The following is a 17,709-nucleotide window of genomic DNA, read 5'->3' on the forward strand; positions in this document are numbered from 1 at the left end:
GGTTGGTTGTTGGTTAGTTAGTTAGTTTTCCCCATCAAGGTACTGGTCTTGTGAAAACGGCAGTGTGAAGTGGTCAGGAATTGTGATTTTATCAGATGTGGAATCCTCTAGTCCCAATTCATGATCAAAAAGTGCAGTATCAAGCATAAAACTCAACCATGCTGTTATCACACTACAAGCAGGTTTAAATAAACATTATTAAGACATGCTTACCTGGTTATACATCTGTTTTTAAAGAAAGAAATTGTTTGTTATGGGCTGTGCTATATGTTTAGTTATAAAAAGTTAAGCAAAATTGGCAGTACAAGCGCATTAATCACAGTTAAAACAGCTATTTCAAGTAGCACTTCAAAGAAATAAAAGAGAGGCCAATACTCACTTTACCTCAATGTACCTCAATGTACCTTTAGAAATATCTGGTACACGAGGGCACATCTGACTCCAGTAAATAACTGGACCACCATAAACAGACCCAGGTTCAATCCTTACTCAACTGCAAAACTCAGTGGATGACATTCTGCTGGTCTCAATCAGTCAAACCTACATCATTATAGGGATTATTGCAGGGAATGGTAACCTCAGCCCTGGGAGCTTCAGGCCCCTGTATATGACCCTCGATACTTTACCTAGACTATGCCCCTTCCTCGAGTCATGTCCTTTACTGACCCCCTAAGTATTTTTGCCTGGCTGAAATTTCCTTGAACTGTGAAAATTATTTTTATTTGCCAGGATAGGTGGGTGTGTACATGCACATGTATGTATTTCTGTATGGAGGAGAGACTTTTGCATGGCTAGAATGCAGCATACCACACAAAGGAAGAGTCAGATTCATTGATTCCCTCCCACTCTTGTTCCACTGCCGGATTTAGTTCTACCCAGGGTTTTTTTTCAACCAGAACCCAATGGAACTCGGCTCTGGCACCTTCAGGTGAACACCATTGCCATTCTAAGTGAACAAGGGAGGTGTTCATGGTGAGTTCTGGCACCTCTTTTTCTACCCACCACTGGCATGAAGAGTTCTATATTTGGCAATGTTAGTCTGTTGCAGCAAAAACAACAAAGAGTCTTGTAGCACCTTAAAGACTAACATGCTTATTTTGACATAAGTCTGAAGTCCACTTCCTTAGACGCTTAAGGGAAGAGCCGTACTTGATCGCGCCAAAGGATTCCTCTTCTCAGAAAGGCCAACCAGATGCCTGTGGGCAGGGCACAAACAGAGCAGGAGTGCAAAAATGTTCTCCCCCCCTGCAATTCCCAGGAAGTGCTATTCAGAGGCATACCATCTCCAACAACAGAAGTGTAATATAACTGCTGTGGTTAGTGACCACTGATCCGTGAATATTTCTAATCCTTTTTCAAAGCCATCCAAGTTCGTAGCTACTACTGCCTCTCATTGGAACAAATCTATAACAAAACTATCCACTGTGCTAATAACTATTTTTGTCAATCCTGACTCTTCCGTTATTCAGCTTCACTGCATATGTCTGAATTCTAGTATTATTATTTTATGCACCATAATTTAATACACCTCTATCATGTCCCCTCTTACTTATATGACATAATGCATTTGTTGGTGTTTAAGGCACCACAGGATTTTTTGTTGCTGCTATTTATATATCAGCACTAATCTCAATAGAATGATATATGAAAGTAAGCATATGCATTTGGACAAGCTCACAAAATGACAATTCTGCTTTGTACTCTTAAGATTGAATAAAACCTTACTTCTAAACTTTTCCATGCCATGTTTTAGTACAGCGAAGAAAAGCCCAGCACTTTAAAATACGTGATGAGAAATAGTTCACTGTGACTTAGCATTAGTATTCAAACGATTAATCATAGAATCATAGAGTTGGAAGAGACCACAAGGGCCATCGAGTCCAACCCCCTGCCAAGCAGGAAACACCGAAACACTACATTTTATCTGATATATGGTAAATACAAAATAAAAATATTTACCATATATCAGATAAAATGTAGTAATTTACATGCTTAGGTACAAAACTTACAGAAACAATTTACTTGATCCACATGACTGATTTACACTTGGTTCCTTCAGTGCAGACATTCAATGCTACTTTGAAAACCTCTCTGTTCCCTGGTGCTTTCCTTAAGAGTGGTCAGACTTGTGTGATTTAGAAAAGCTTTCTCATAATCATCCTTCACCTATCTCATGTGCCTAATATATCTTGCATCATTCTTTTTCTACATGTTGCTTTGTGCTATGTAACCTTAATTCTGCATCTGTAAGGAAGAAATCTTTTAATGTAGCAGCACTTACACTTTGGAACTCCCCCCCTACTGGCATCAAGCAGGCGCCTTCACTGTGTTCATTGTGGGGCTTGCCAAGAACATAATATTGCCATGTGTTTTAATCTGGTTTTTAGCTTATTGCTGATTTTAAATATTTTTGAATGTTTTTATTGATAATTTCATAGTTTATTCTTTTTGTAGACCACTTTGAAGTTATTTAACAATCAAGTGGTGTATAAATTTTGTGAAAGAAAATAAAATTTAAAATACATATATATAATCATTGTAACAATAACTCATGCATGTATTATGGTAGCAATTAAAAAGCCTTTATATGAAAATGTCTGTATTGAATTTCTGATCCATATATAAAATAAGTGGAGTCCAAAGCTTCTCAAAGTATTCTTGTCTTTGTCTTCCATCATAAAGATGTAGGACTTCAGCAAGCTTTGCCATTATGGCCAGATGCCATGTCTTATTAAACCATTCACTGACTCTCTGAAATTTTGATCCCGAGGTTCAATTTCTGGCAGAATATCTAAGCTCACAACACACTAAGTGTTTCTAATTTTTAATTTCTCAATCAATTTCTCTGAAGAGTACTTAGGCACCACAACCAAATTTTTGACGATGAAAGCACCTCTTCCAACTCTGTAAAGATGTAATTTATTAACCCTCCTCTGGGGGAGTATTCCATTGCCCCAGGATTGTTGCAAATATGTTCCACTTCTCACTAAAGCCATGCTGACAATACAGTGAAAGTACATAAAACAGGCTCCAGAAAAAGGTCTAAATAGGCCACAAGGCACACAAGGTGAAAGGCAGTTTTGGGGGTGTGCAGGTCCCAGAGTTTAAAATATTAAAACCAGCTCCTTACATGGAATCTTATTCACAAAAAAGCTAACATTTCAATCAGTATACTATAACACTAATATTTTTTTAAAATATATATAATACAAATCCACCATAATAGTTCAAAATATTATACCAAAACAAAATAGGCCATACAGACCAAAAGGGAACGTACTGAATTCTTTGCCCACAAGACACTGCTATATAAACCTTATTCAAATAACAGAGTTAACATCCATCCTGCAGAAAACAGCTCAGTTGATCAACAAGCATAGCTGTCAACGTTTCCCTTTTTTAAAGGGACATTCCCTTATTCCGAATAGGATTTCCCTTAAAGAAAGGGAAAAGTTGACAGCTATTTGTCTCAATTTTTAAAAGCTAGTTTATATATGTCCTCTCCTTCACAATAACAAAGGCACTGTATCTTTTTTCACAGTTGTAAATACAACAATGTCCACATTCTAGGGCTATAAAAGACCAAAAAAATCCCCCCTCTTTGTTGTCGCTTAATTCCAAGAAGTTTCAAAAGTACTAAGGGCCCAAGATGTGAAATTAATTGCTCTGTGCATTTCTCTAACATGCAGTTATTCAAACTTGAAAGGAAATCTCCAATGGTGCGCTTGAAATGCACATTGGAGAAGCAGCTTTTCTGTTCGGACCCCAAAAGAAAGAGAAAGAGTTATGTGTTTCCTCTCTACCCTTCATGGTGCTAAGGCTGCTCAAACTTCCCCAGGGCTTCTATTTACAAAACAAAGGACTGCACATTAATTGCATTAACAGAATCAACTGGAGCCAAATAACACAGAATCAATCTACTGTCCAACAAACAATATTTGGCCAATTGACTGGCCTCCTACTCTGCACGTGTGACTTGGTAACATCTACAAATGCCATGTGTTTCTAAGAAACACTCATAATTATTGCACTTACTGTGACACATCAGACACAGCAGGCAAAGGTGCCTCTTCAGAGATGAGGTCCATGTCTTCTGTGAAACTGTTGGCCCTTGACATTTCACCACTGTTCCCTTCCAAACGCTTTTTTACTAAACAAAGAACGTGAAGATGCAATATGTTAAAGGGACAGAACAGCAAGATTACACAAGTTGCTCCATTTATACTGCAGTTGTTGCCTTTCAATCAGTGCCTTTTAAAAGCACTGCTTTTAATCCTTATTATGCTCTCCTTCCTCAAGGCAACTCTTTACAGGTAAAAGTCCTTGGGCTTTGGTTTTGTACCTGCAAAGACTGCTTATTCATTTCAAAGCAGCATTGAAAGGGAGGCTGACCCTGAAAGCCAAGGAGCAGCACAGCAGTTCCAGTGAGCTCACAATCTGCGCCCACAATTTTCTTTCTTAAAGGATAATATGAGCATGGTGAAGAAATGACAACAAGTAGAATGTTTCTATAAATATTGGTGATGCGTCCATTGTTATGACAAGCAGTCTATGTGTACAAAATTGCATTTTGCAAAGAATGAGTGGCAGAGATTATGAAGTGGCTCTGCGCTTTTGACACTCAGAGGCATTTTGTGACCCTGTGTGGAAGCCATCTTTAGAGCTAAAAACACAAAGGCCAGCACTGCAGTTTTCAGTGCATACTTTTCACTTAGAAAACCAGGTGTAACCATCTTAAAGTCATAGTTGTGTTTCAGATAATACCATTTCAGGACCAAGAAATTATAACAAATCTATATTTGACCCTGTTAAATATGTGGAAAATCAAAATTTACTATGTTCTCTGCATTTAAGTAACTGAGTTAGTAGTAAGTTACTGGGTAAGTGTAGGCCACAAAGTTTATTTCAGTGGTTCTCACATCTAAGGATTATCAGGATCACCTATTATATGGATTGCTAGGCATATTTTTATGTATTTAGTAAAGAGTGCAATTCTATATGTGTTTACTCAGATGTAAGCCACACTTTCAGTGGTGCTTCAAAGTAAGCATGCATCATAGCCTATTGTTGCGAACGGTGGATTAAATTACACAGTACTTGTGCACTGAGGAGCACATTGCCCACATCTGGATGCCAGGGGCACTGGGTTACCACAGCAACACCAGCAAGGTTAAGTGTATGACTTGCTGAGTCAGTCATCATCCCACTGCTTCAGAAATGTAGTCTTTAGGACATGGCTTTCAATATGTCCTATCCTGATGCTGCCCTGTTTGCTGTCAGGGTCTGGATCCGTGAGAGTCAGGGGAAGAGACTGTGGGTATTACACAGCAGCATTAGATTGCATGGTGATAGTGTTGGCACTAATTAATTAATTAATTCAAGAACCAGAAGAACTGTATATAGTAGATAGTAGTGTTTAGCTTGTCTTGCGTCCAGAGACAACAAACACTTTGTAACTTTGAACTGTGTGGGAGAGGAGTTTCCCCCTAAACTGGGGACTCTGGAAGAAGCTGTCTGCTGGGAGCAGGAAATCTCTGAGGCCTCTGCTGGAGCTCCGCATCCTCTGCTGGTACATCGCACTGGATGCGGGAGGTGACGTCCACAAGTCACCAACACCTGCAGTAGGAGTCTAGCAAAGCAGCTGAGGTTAATTGCTAGTTTCTCTTTCCACCTTCTCCAAGCCTCTGATTTGAGAACATTTTTTTAAAAAAAAAAGTCCTGTGAGGCAGAGCTGCTTTCAGGACCTCTGCAGAGACTGCGCCTGCTTCCAGACAGGGCTAACTATTGTAAATGGGTCATTCAGATATCACAAATAGGTCGCTGACAACATGGGTTTTTCGTTTGTTTGGTGCAGCAGTCCCGTCCCCCCACTTATTGGACTTTATGAGGAAATTAATCAGGATTAATTTGGGGGGTGGCCTGGTATTCTTCACCTTCTGAGTTAATCCTCCATACAAATAATCAAGGGCAGTCAATAGTTAAGCCTGCCTGAAAAGAATCCTCTTGTTCTCTCATCAGGCAAGTCTCAAAAAAGCTCTCAGGAGAGGAGGGAATTACCAGGGCAATGGGACTCTACACTCCATCAGCTTTGCTTGGAAACTGCTCCCATGTATTTATCTATAAAATGCCAAGATTGTGCTTTTGTGCAGATGCTCCTCCTGAAGGAAGATAGATCTTCCCAACTTCACATTCTTTGATTGAAAATATATTATTATTGTTGTTGTTGTTGTTGTTACTATTATTACGTAGTAAAATACGTAAGTAAACTAGAATCAATCCTAATAACAAATAACCACAGATTGTAGACATTTCACTGGGGTCACTTATAAAAAGTGTGATTCAATTTCAAGAACATTAAATCACCTGCCGCTTTCCATCTTCTCAACAAGACCAAAGAAAAAGTAGAACACGCTTTATAAGTAAGTATAATCAGAGGGAAAGAGGGCCAGCAAGGAGCAAAGTGAAAGATTTAAGAATTCCAAATTCTCACATACAGGAGATGAGTGGGGTAAAGTCTGCTGGTGTTCCTTTTTATTTGTGTACCTTATCAAGTCAAATCAATTCCTAATGAATTTGTCTCGTTTTTGTTGCCCCCTAAGTACACAGAATTCTTTGCAATTTATGAACTCAGGTGGCAAAGGGAGCTCAGAGGAGGAGGAGATATTGCTCCCAGTGAGCTGGCGCATGATGTGATTTGTCACTAAGATCATCCTGGGAGGCCCTTCTCTAAGTCCTCCCTGCCTTTAGAAGTGAGATGGTGGGAGAGACTTCTGTGGCAGCGCCCCAGCTGTGGAATACTCTCCTTGGGGGGTCTGTCAGTTGAACACGTTTTTATTTGCCTGAGTCTTTTAACTGTTTTAGAACTACTGTAATGCTAGAGTTGTATCTGTTGTATTGAAAGAACAGGCTGGTGCTCCTGATCTTAACTTACTAATGCTGCTATTTACATCATTAATTGTTAGTCATTATAGAAATCTCCAAACTAAAGAGCAGCATATAAATCTTGGGAATGAATAAATAAAAAACAAAATGGTCCAGTAATTGTGTAAGCCCATGCATAGTTTCCATTATGTCACAGAAACTGCCAAGGTGTGTACAGTGGCACCTTGGGTTACAGATGCTTCGGGTTACAAACTCCACTAACCAGGAAGTGGTTGCTCCAGGTTAAGAACTTTGCCCCAGGATAAGAATGGAAATCATGTGCCAGCGGCATAGCGGCAGCAAGAGGCCCCATTAGCAAAAACATGCCTCAGGTTAAGAACTGTTTCAGGTTAAGAACGGACCTATGGAATGAATTAAGTTCTTAACCCGAGGTACCACTGTACAGCTTTAAAAATTACTAAACATTTACAATCAATAAAAACCACAAGGTTCAATGTTAAGTTTAGCAAGACTAGTAGCTCTGCTATGCTGTCAGGCTCAGGAATTCTATCCCTCCCCCGGTGGCAGCAAGAAGAAGAGAAAAACAAGGTAGAGTCCTTTTTATTGAGTTTATTCATTCATAATAATGAGAGACAAAAGAATGCCGTATGCCCAAACAATGGTGTTGCTCCAACTGAGCTCCTCCTCCCTCCTCCCTAGCAACAGCATTTCCTTTTACTGTGTCTGCTCGTGGCCAACTGTCTCCAAGCTCTCTGTTCCTGCACTCTTAACAAACGCCGAGTTCTGGGAGAAGGGGGGTCAGAAATACTCTCCAGTGACGTGTCAGCTGGCTGCTCTGCCTCCTGGCCTTGCCTCACCTTCCCCTTCTCCTAACACTTCCCAACTCTTCTGTTCATCTGCCTCTGAGCTGTGACCTTCCTAAAACCCCTGCTGTAAATCAATGCAGCATTCCTCTTCTCCTGCAGCGTCAGGAGAACGTGTGTGTGTGTTGTATAACAACAATAACAACAACAACAATTTATTATTTGTACCCTGCCCATGTGGCTGGGTTTCCCCAGCCACTCTGGGCGGCTTACAACAGAGATTAAAAATACATTAAAAACTATCCTAAACAGGGATCTCCACCATTCCTCCTCCATCTCATCCCCTTCAGTCCAGTCCCTGTAATATGTATTGATATTTACTTGTATTTTTTTTAAAATAAATGATATTTATTCCAGATTTAAAGTTCCAAAAAAGAAAAAGAAAAACCATACAAAATACAAAAAAAGCTTTAACCATAACAGAGCAAAAGATAGACAAGTAAAAAAAAAAAAGAACAATAGGATAGAATAAAAAAGAAAACTTGACAAAAAATATGAAAATACATTAAGTTAAAATAAAACAAAAACAGATTAAACCTTTACATAACCTTTTCCCTTTACTTATTTCCATGACCTCCTCTCACCTCCCAATTTTGTATTCTAGTTCAGATCGTGTTTCCAGCAAATCCTTCTAACCTTATTTTCATTTACATATTTTAAAATTAAAATAATGTGATTAGACCTCCTCTAATTCATTGATTTCATCAACTCATTTTTGCTTAGTCCATTATATCATATCTACCAGAACGACCTAATTTTCTTTTTCCAACCTCCTTCTAACATTCTTTTATATTACAGTACTTTTGAAGATATATTTTGAATTTTTTCCAATCTTCTTCCATCGACCCTTCTCCCTGGTCTCGAATTCTGCCGGTCATCTCAGCCAGTTCCATATAGTCCATCACTTTCATCTGCCATTCTTCTCAGGTGGGCAATTCTTGTGTCTTCCAGTACTTCCCGATGAGTATTCTTGCTGCTGTTGTAGCATACATAAAGAAAGTTCTATCCTCCCTTCGCACCAATTGGCCGACCATGCCCAGAAGAAAGGCCTCTGGTTTCTTCAGAAAGGTATATTTAAATACCTTTTTCAGTTCATTATATATCATTTCCCAGAAAGCCTTAATCCTTGGGCATGTCCACCAAAGGTGAAAAAATGTACCCTCCGTCTCTTTACATTTCCAACATTTACTATCTGGCAAATGATAAATTTTTGCTAGCTTGACTAGGGTTAAGTACCACCTGTAAATCATTTTCATTATATTTTCTCTTAAGGCATTACAAGCCATAAATTTCATACCTGTGGTCCATAACTGTTCCCAGTCAGCAAACATAATATTATGTCCAAAATCTTGTGCCCATTTAATCATAACAGATTTAACAGTTTCATCCTGTGTATTCCATTTCAACAGCAAGTTATACATTCTTGACAGATTTTTAGGATTCTCTGGGGTGTTAGCCACCCCTCCCAGTTTGGTGTCATCTGCAAATTTGATCAGGATGCCCTTGAGTCCATCATCCAAGTCGTTGATAAAGATGTTGAATAAGACCGGGCCAAAGACAGAACCCTGTGGCACCCCACTAGTCACTCTTCTCCAGGATGAAGAGGAACCATTGATGAGCACCCTTTGGGTTCGGTCAGTCAGCCAGTTACAAATCCACTGAGTGGTAGCATAGTCAAGACCGCATTTTACCAGCTTCTTTACAAGAATATCATGGGGCACCTTGTCAAATGCCTTGCTGAAATCAAGGTAGGCTACATCCACTGCGTTCCCTTCATCTACCAGGCTTGTAATTCTGTCAAAAAACGAGATCAGGTTAGTCTGACTTGACTCATTTTTCAAAAATCCATGCTGACTATTGGTGATCACAGCATTCCTTTCTAGGTGCTCACAGACTGTTTGCTTAATGATCTGCTCCAGAATCTTCCCTGGTATTGATGTCAGACTGACTGGGCAGTAATTATTTGGGTCCTCTCTTTTCCCCTTTTTGAAAATAGGGACAACATTTGCCCTCCTCCAGTCTGCCCGGACTTCGCCTGTTCTCCAGGAATTCTCAAAGATGAATGCCAGTGGTTCTGAGATCACATCTGCCAGTTCTTTTAATACTCTTGGATGCAGTTCATCTGGCCCTGGAGACTTGAATACATCTAAACTAGCCAAGTATTCTTGTACTATCTCCTTAGTTATTCTGGGCTGTGTTTCCTTTGCTGAATCATCTGCTCCAAATTCTTCAGGTCGGGCATTGTTTTCTTTATTGGAGAAGACTGAGGCAAAGAAGGCATTGAGGAGCTCAGCCCTTTCTGTGTCCCCTGTTTGCATTTCACCATCTTCTCCTCTGAGTGACCCCACTGTTTCTTTGTTCTTCCTTTTGCTACAAACATACCCATAAAAGCCTTTTTTGTTGCTTTTAACCTCTCTAGCAAGCCTGAGTCCATTCTGTGCTTTAGCTTTTTTGACTTTGTGTCTACACGTGCTGGCTATTTGTTTGAATTCCTCTTTGGTGGTTTCCCCCCTTTTCCATTTTTGGTACACATCCTTTTTTAATCTTAACTCAGCTAAAAGTTCTTTAGATAGCCACCCTGGCTTCTTTAGGCACCTTCCATGTTTCCGTCTCATTGGTATTGCCTGACGTTGTGCTTTTACTATCTCCCTCTTAACAAACTCCCAGCCATCATGAACTCCCTTTCCTTTTAGTATTACTGTCCATGGGATCTCACCCAGCACTTCCCTAAGTTTTATGAAGTTGGCTTTCTGAAAGTCAAGAAACTGAGTCCTAGTATGCTTGGCTGCTCCTTTCCGCTGTATAGTAAACTTCAGAAGAGTATGATCACTCGCGCCTAATGATCCTTCCACTTCTACCCCACTAACCAGGTCATCAACATTGGTTAGGACCAGATCTAAAATGGCTGTTCCTCTTGTTGCTTCTCCCACTTTCTGGACAATGAAGTTGTCTGCAAGGCCAGTGAGGAATCTGTTTGACCTTATGCTCTTGGCTGAGTTTGACATCCAACAAATATCCGGGTAATTGAAGTCCCCCCTTACTACTATCTCCCTTCCTTTTGCATGCTTGGCCATCTGTTCCAGGAAGGCATCATCTATGTCCTCCGTTTGGCTTGGGGATCTATAGTAAACTCCCACAATGAGGTCACTGTTATTCTTCTCTCCCTTAATTTTGACCCAAATGCTCTCACTTTGACTTTGAGGTTCTAAATCTTGGATCTCTTCACAGGTATACACATCCCTGACATATAACGCCACTCCTCCTCCTTTCTTGTCTGGTCTGTTTCTCTGAAATAGATTGTATCCCCCCATTATTACATTCCAATCGTGGGACTTATTCCACCAGGTTTCAGTGATGCCTATTATGTCATATTTAGTTTGCTGTACCAAGAGCTCAAGCTCATCTTGTTTATTTCCCATGCTTTGCGCATTAGTGTACAGACATTGAAGTCCATTAATCATTCCCCCATGTCTCTTATTTAAGGATTTTTTCCTCCCACCACTAGGTCTGCGTGCTGTTTGCTCCATTTGGTCTATGACATTTGGATGATCATCTTCATCAATTGATAGACTCCTACCTTCAGGAGCACTGTCTCCCTCCCCCACATTAGTCAGTTCAAAGCCCTCCTGATGAGGTTTCTGAGATTTTTGGCAAAAACATTTCTCCCAACAGTTGTGTGGTGCAGCCCATCGCTTGCCAGAAGTCCATCTTCAAGAAACTGCAGTCCGTGATCTAAGAATCCAAACCGTTCCTGTTTACACCATTTGCAAAGCCAGCTGTTCACTTCCACTATTTTTCCCCCTCTCCCTGGGCCACGTCATTCAACTGGGAGGACAGATGAGATGACAATTTGTGCATTTAATTGCTTCAATTTCCTGCCCAGAGCCTCGTAGTCTCTTTTGATCTTCTGGAGGCTATTGCTTGCAGCGTCATTGGTTCCCACATGAACCAAGAGGAAGGGGTATTTGTCAGTGGGTTTTATGATTCCTTGCAGTCGTTCAGTTACATCTTGGATCTTAGCCCCGGGGAGACAGCACACTTCCCGAGACATCTTGTCAGGCCCACAGATCACTGCTTCTGTTCCCCTCAGTAGGGAATCCCCTATCACCACTACACGCCTCCTCTTAGGTTTGGTCGGGGTTCTTCCGTGAGCTGTCCGTTCCAAGGTCGCCTGCACATTCCCTGAGGACTGACTTTGCTGCTCGTCTTCATATACCTGATCGACTGTAATGAGGGAGAGATCCTCAAATGGAGTCTGCTCTTCGTCTTCCATGCTAGGGGAGAGGACCTCAAAGCGATTGTGTATTTCTAAACAATCAGAGCGAACCCTGGGCCTCCTACTTCTTTGAGTCACGTTTCTCCATATATCTGGCTCCTGTGTTGGTGAAGTAGCCTCCTTCTCAGGGGAGTCCCCTGTCTCCTCCTTGGTGGAGACGGTGTGCTCTGTTGCTTCCAAGAAGAGCTCCAGCTCTCTAATTCTTTGGAGCGTAGCTACACGTTCCTCCAGTTGCTGGACTTTGTCTTTTAAGAGGGCAATCAACATGCAACTGCTGCAGGTAAAGCTGCCTGCAACCTTTGGCAAGATGGCAAACATTGCGCAGGAACCGCAGGCGACTGCAGCTGTTCCCTCCCCCTCCATCTTGAGAACGTGTCGTTGGGGGTGGCTACAGCGGTCCTCCATCATAAAAAGCGTGAAGACAGGACAAATAACTCCCCCCACAAAAAAACCTAGGTCTCCCCCAACAAACGTTTGAGACTAGCTCCCCTAAATCTAAAAGATGGATCAAACTGCGCGCGCCGCTGCCCTGCAAGCTCTGATAAGCTCCTCCCACAGCTAATCACCTGCCTCAACAGAAACCCTGCCCCCTCTGACCTTTGCACAGGGAGAGCAGCTAATCAGCCACAAGGAAACACACACACACACACACACACACGAAAACCCTTTTTGCTCCTTCTTCAACTGCTGCCCTGCAAGAAGATTTACTTCTGAGAGAACTGCTTAGCAGTTTTCTATTCCTATGGCACTTAAATACAGCCGGATGTGTTTTAATCTAGGTCGTTGGTTTCACATCATACACAATTATTCACTGATATACTAAATAATATGCAACTTACATAAAAGATTTTTTTTCTTCATAGATATTGAGTAAGAATGTTATTTTTTAACGTGTAAACAACTCCCGTGGCTTCTTCACACATGATGGGTCAACAAAGTTTGCTACAGATCCATGTACCCAGGGAAGGAAGCTGAAGCAAAAAAAGTGGGCTTCCTGAAAACTCACACCCAATCCCGAAACGACAGACTTTCAAACCTACTCTTGCCAAATTCATCCAATAAAATATATTTGAAGGGTTGGAACCTCGTGGCACACTTAGAATGGGAACATCTCACAGATTTAAGCAGTGGATTTAAGCAGATTTAAGCTACAGTGGTAGCTCGGCTTAAGTACTTAATTTGTTCCAGAGGTCCGTATTTAACCTGAAACTGTTCTTAACCTGAAGCACCACATTAGCTAATGGGGCCTCCTGCTGCTGCCACGCCGCCGGAGCCTGATTTCTGTTCTCATCCTGAAGCAAAGTTCTTAACCTGAAGCACTATTTCTGGGTTAGCGGAGTCTGTAACCTGAAGCGTATGTAACCTGAAGCGTATGTAACCCGAGGTACCACTGTAAATAGGCAGACTCCACTGTACGGCCTCAGGATGAGGCCTCACATTCTTACAATATTTCTCCAAGCACATTCCTTACAAGTCTGCTAATGAATGAGAAGGCTTGGCTGGGATCCTTTGCTGTGGCATATGGCTTTCTAGAGGCAGGGAGTTATTTGTTGTAAAGGGGAAGAACATATTCAGACATCCCAGCCCTTCACCTGCAGTCCGAAGGGAGATACAGTTGACCCTCATCACTTGCTTCTTGTGAGACTTAGGCTTGCTTCTTGTGAGACTAGGTGGAACTGGAGATGTTTTTATGGAAAGTGATTCATAAATTAAGTAAGATAATCTTTAGAGGCCCTTCTCTAGATTTCCCTACCAAGGTTGTCTACCCTTTTCCACCCCATGAAGAGACTTTACATTTTCTCAGGTTTTGTATATCTGCATTTTAATCAACTTTTTGTGAAGATGCATATCTTATTATACTGCTTTATTTGCCACTGCTGGTTTTTTGTTCTTTTACTGCTTTATTGATGACTGACATATTGCATTTTAAAGGTAAAGGGACCCCTGACCATTAGGTCCAGTCGTGGCCGACTCTGGGGTTGCGGCGCTCATCTCGCTTTATTGGACGAGGGAGCCGGCGTACAGCTTCCAGGTCATGTGGCCAGCATGACTAAGCCGCTTCTGGCAAACCAGAGCAGCGCACGGAAACGCCTTTTGCCTTCCCACCGGAGCAGTACCTATTTATCTACTTGAACTTTGACGTGCTTTCAAACTGCTAGGTTGGCAGGAGCAGGGACCGAGCAACGGGAGCTCACCCCATCACAGGGATTCGAACTGCCGACCTTCTGATTGGCAAGTCCTAGGCTCTGTGGTTTAACCCACAGTGCCACCCACGTCCCTACTGCGTTTTAGGAGGCTGCTATTGGGCATCATACAAGTACTGTAAGTACATAAAGCAGATGAATAAAACATTGTCTAACAATCAATTTAAATAAAAATAAAAATAAATAAAAAATTGTCTAGTAGCACCTTAAAGACCAAGTTTGTTCTTGTATAAGCTTTCGTGTGCATGCATCTGAGTGCCTGCACATGAAAGCTTATACCAGAACAAACTCAGTTGGTCTATAAGGTGCTACTAGACAATTTTTTATTTATTTTTTTTTTGAGTGTGTCAGACCAACACAGCTACCTACCTGAAGCAATTTAAAAGTAAGCTTCACTCAATCCCTGTTTGTAATTAGTGCAATGCACATTGCACAACATAAATAGTTGATGCTCCCAGAAGGCATTTCAGATGCAAAGTATATAAATAACAAGTTTAGGCCTGAGCACTTGTGATGAACCCTTAGATTGTGATGTGGCTCAAGAGAGCCACCTAGCATTTTACATCTCTCTCAAAAGAGCAATATCCTTAAATTTCATCCTATTTTCACAAAGGTCATATAGTTCTCTATTTTACAGCGTAAGTGCAGAGCTGTTGGGCAGAGGAATCTAATCTAAATATATTTCTGATTGGCCCCAGAAACCACTAACAAAAGAAATGGTGCAGAACTTTGTCCAGGACAAAAGAATAGTCAATTTTCATACTAGATTTGGTTAGACTGGTCTTAAATTCCCATAAAGTTTTGTTTCTTGGAACTGCCAAGCCACAATCTTTCTCTTGCGAAGAACCTCTGGAGTACGTCTGAAATCCAAGACTGCTCTAGCAGGTAGCAGGTAGCATTTGCCAGTCTTTGTGCACAATTGCATTCTTCTCTCCCTGTCCACCCCCCACCCTTTCGTCAGATAAAATTATTTCTATATTTGGCCTTTCAAAAACAAAACATTTCTCATTAAAAGTATTTCCCATATACTAGGACATGTACTTCACCCACAGATCTCAGGACAGTTTACAACATAAAAATACAATATAAAAGCACAAAATACACGATAAAAACAAGAACAGAAAAAACAAACCAATAACCCCCACTCCCACACATTTAAAAGTGGTAGAAGATGTTAATCAGCCAAAGGCCTGGTTGAACGTTTTCGCCTGGCACCTAAAGGTGTATAATGAAGGCGCCGGCCGAACCTCCCTGGGGAGAGCTTTCCACAAATGGAGAGTCACTGCAGAAAAGGCCTGTTCTTCTGTTGCCACCCTCCGAACCTTTTGAGGACAAGGCACAGAGGATGATCGCAAGGTCCAGGTAGGCTCATATAAGAGAGGCAATCCTTGAGGCATTGCGGTCCTCAGCCACTTAAGGCTTTCTATGTCAAAACAAGCACTTTGAACTGGGCTCAGAAACTAATTGGCAGCTATTGCAGTCAGACCAGGATCAATGCAATATGCTCAAACCGTCTTGTCCTGGCGAGCCACCTGGCCGCTGAATTATTCACCATTTGAAATTTCTGAACCATCTTCAGAGACAACCCTATGTATAACATGTTACAGTAACCTACAGGTTACCATACCATAGACAACAATAATTAGGCTACCCCAGTCCAGCCAGGGGCGCAGCCTGGCCACCAGCCAAAGCTGATGGAAGGCACTCCAAGCCACCGAGGCCACATGAGCCTCAAGTGACAGCCAAGGGTCCATGAGTACCCCAAGCTACATACCCACTCTTTCAGAGGGAGTGTAACTCCATCAAGAGCAGGCAACCACCCAGCCATCCATTCTAGGGAATCACCCACTAACGATGCCTCAGTCACACCCCAAGTGTGTTGCCTTTACACAATAAAAGCCAATTGGCTGGCTTCAGTGTGTTTTACTCAAAAGAGATTCCCTTGAAACAAATGAGCATAGAAAAATGCTGCTATTGCAATCACACCCATTTTGTTTTCCATGTCCCCCATTGAGACACAGCTATTTAGTACTATACTGTAGCCATAAACAAAAATATAAAATAATACTACTACTGCTGCTACTACTAATATTTTATTACTTACACCATGCCCCATCTGACCAGGTTGCCCCAGCCACTCCAGGAGCCTTCCAACATAATATAAAAACACAGTGTGACATCAAACATTAAAACTTCCTGATACAGTTTATACATTATAAACTTCCTGATACAGGCAACTATGCTATTTTTTGTTTCTCAAGGCTGGCAAAATGCCTTGTGCGTTTTGTGTTCCGAGTTGTGAAATTCCACATATTTGCTGTACATTTACATCCTGGTTTTCCTCCCTTGTCTTCTCCTTCCTCCCTTTACCTTCGCAACATCAATGTGAGAGAGGTTGGGCTGAGAGTTGGCAGTTCAGAAACCAGAGTTGAGAAACTGTACACAGGGCATTTTTTGCTTGCTATTTATCAGGGTTGGCAAACTTTTCTTTTTGCATTTTTCTGTAATTATTAAGACTATGGAACATTGCAGTTAAACCTAGGGGCTTCTGTAACTGACATTATATATTTGTAACCTGCTTTTCCATTTGGGAGCTCAAGGTTGTTCATATTATCCTCCACTCCTCACTTTTATCTTTACAGAAGGATCCACCCTATTCCTATCACTGTGGTTTGTTTTAAAACTGTATTTAATAATGAATTTTATACTGTTGCAATCTGCCCTGGGACCTTATGCAGTGCATATGAAATCCAACAAGCAACACCAGCAATAGCCCTGTGAGGTAGGCTGGGCCAATGTACTGTATGTAAATATGCATACTTCTTGACAATAGATTATGGGGTGGGTGGTGGGAACCTACGTGCAATGCATTTGGCCCAGGAAATTCTATTGGCACCCTTGACTATAGCTGTGTACACGACAATCCACACTAATCCATTTGGTTTTTAAGAAACACTGTGCTTTAAATGATTTTTTCTCCAAACCAACTTTGATCTGAATTGGAAAAAATAGACTGCATTTTCAGCCAGTAGTGTGCACACGACCTAAAATAAGGTCCATTTAAGGGGGTGTCTTTCCCCCCTAGATTTGTTGCGGAAACTAAAAAAGGCAATGATTGAAAACTCCATTATTATTTATTTACAAGGTTAAGCACCCAGAATCCAACTCATTCCCTCAGTTCAGGGTAAGCCTGGTAGGTTTCTGTTCCTTTGCTTACTGGGCTTCTATAAGGAGGCTTCTTCGTAAACCCAAATACAATCCTGGCATTTTGCTCGGACACTTTGTTAAGCAAACCAAACCTCCCTGTCACCTTCTTAATTACCCTGCTCTTGCAGTCTCTCCTGCTACAGACGATGGTCCAACTTTGTTTTAACCCTTCTTGCTCTGAAGCCTCTAGCCAAGCCCCAAACTTCTTTTAACATCAGTCTCACACTCTTATCCACGGAACCAGGCAGAGGGCCTTCTCGGTAGTGGTGCCCGCCCT

At 41.4% G+C, this 17,709-nt stretch overlaps 1 protein-coding gene across 7 annotated transcripts in view; it reads right to left on the minus strand.

The window, feature by feature from the left end:
* Positions 1-17,709, minus strand: part of LOC308477160 (potassium voltage-gated channel subfamily KQT member 1-like) — a 357,143-nt gene that overhangs the window by 263,365 nt on the left and 76,069 nt on the right. For all 7 annotated transcript variants that reach the window (XM_081005502.1, XM_081005506.1, XM_081005504.1 and 4 more), the window contains one exon: positions 4,036-4,150. In XM_081005502.1, coding sequence (XP_080861628.1) covers positions 4,036-4,150 — 115 coding nt within the window. The remainder of the gene's footprint in view (positions 1-4,035; positions 4,151-17,709) is intronic.

Source organism: Podarcis pityusensis (genome assembly GCF_964106645.2).
Source record: "Podarcis pityusensis genome assembly, chromosome: 5".
NCBI lineage: Eukaryota > Metazoa > Chordata > Lepidosauria > Squamata > Lacertidae > Podarcis > Podarcis pityusensis.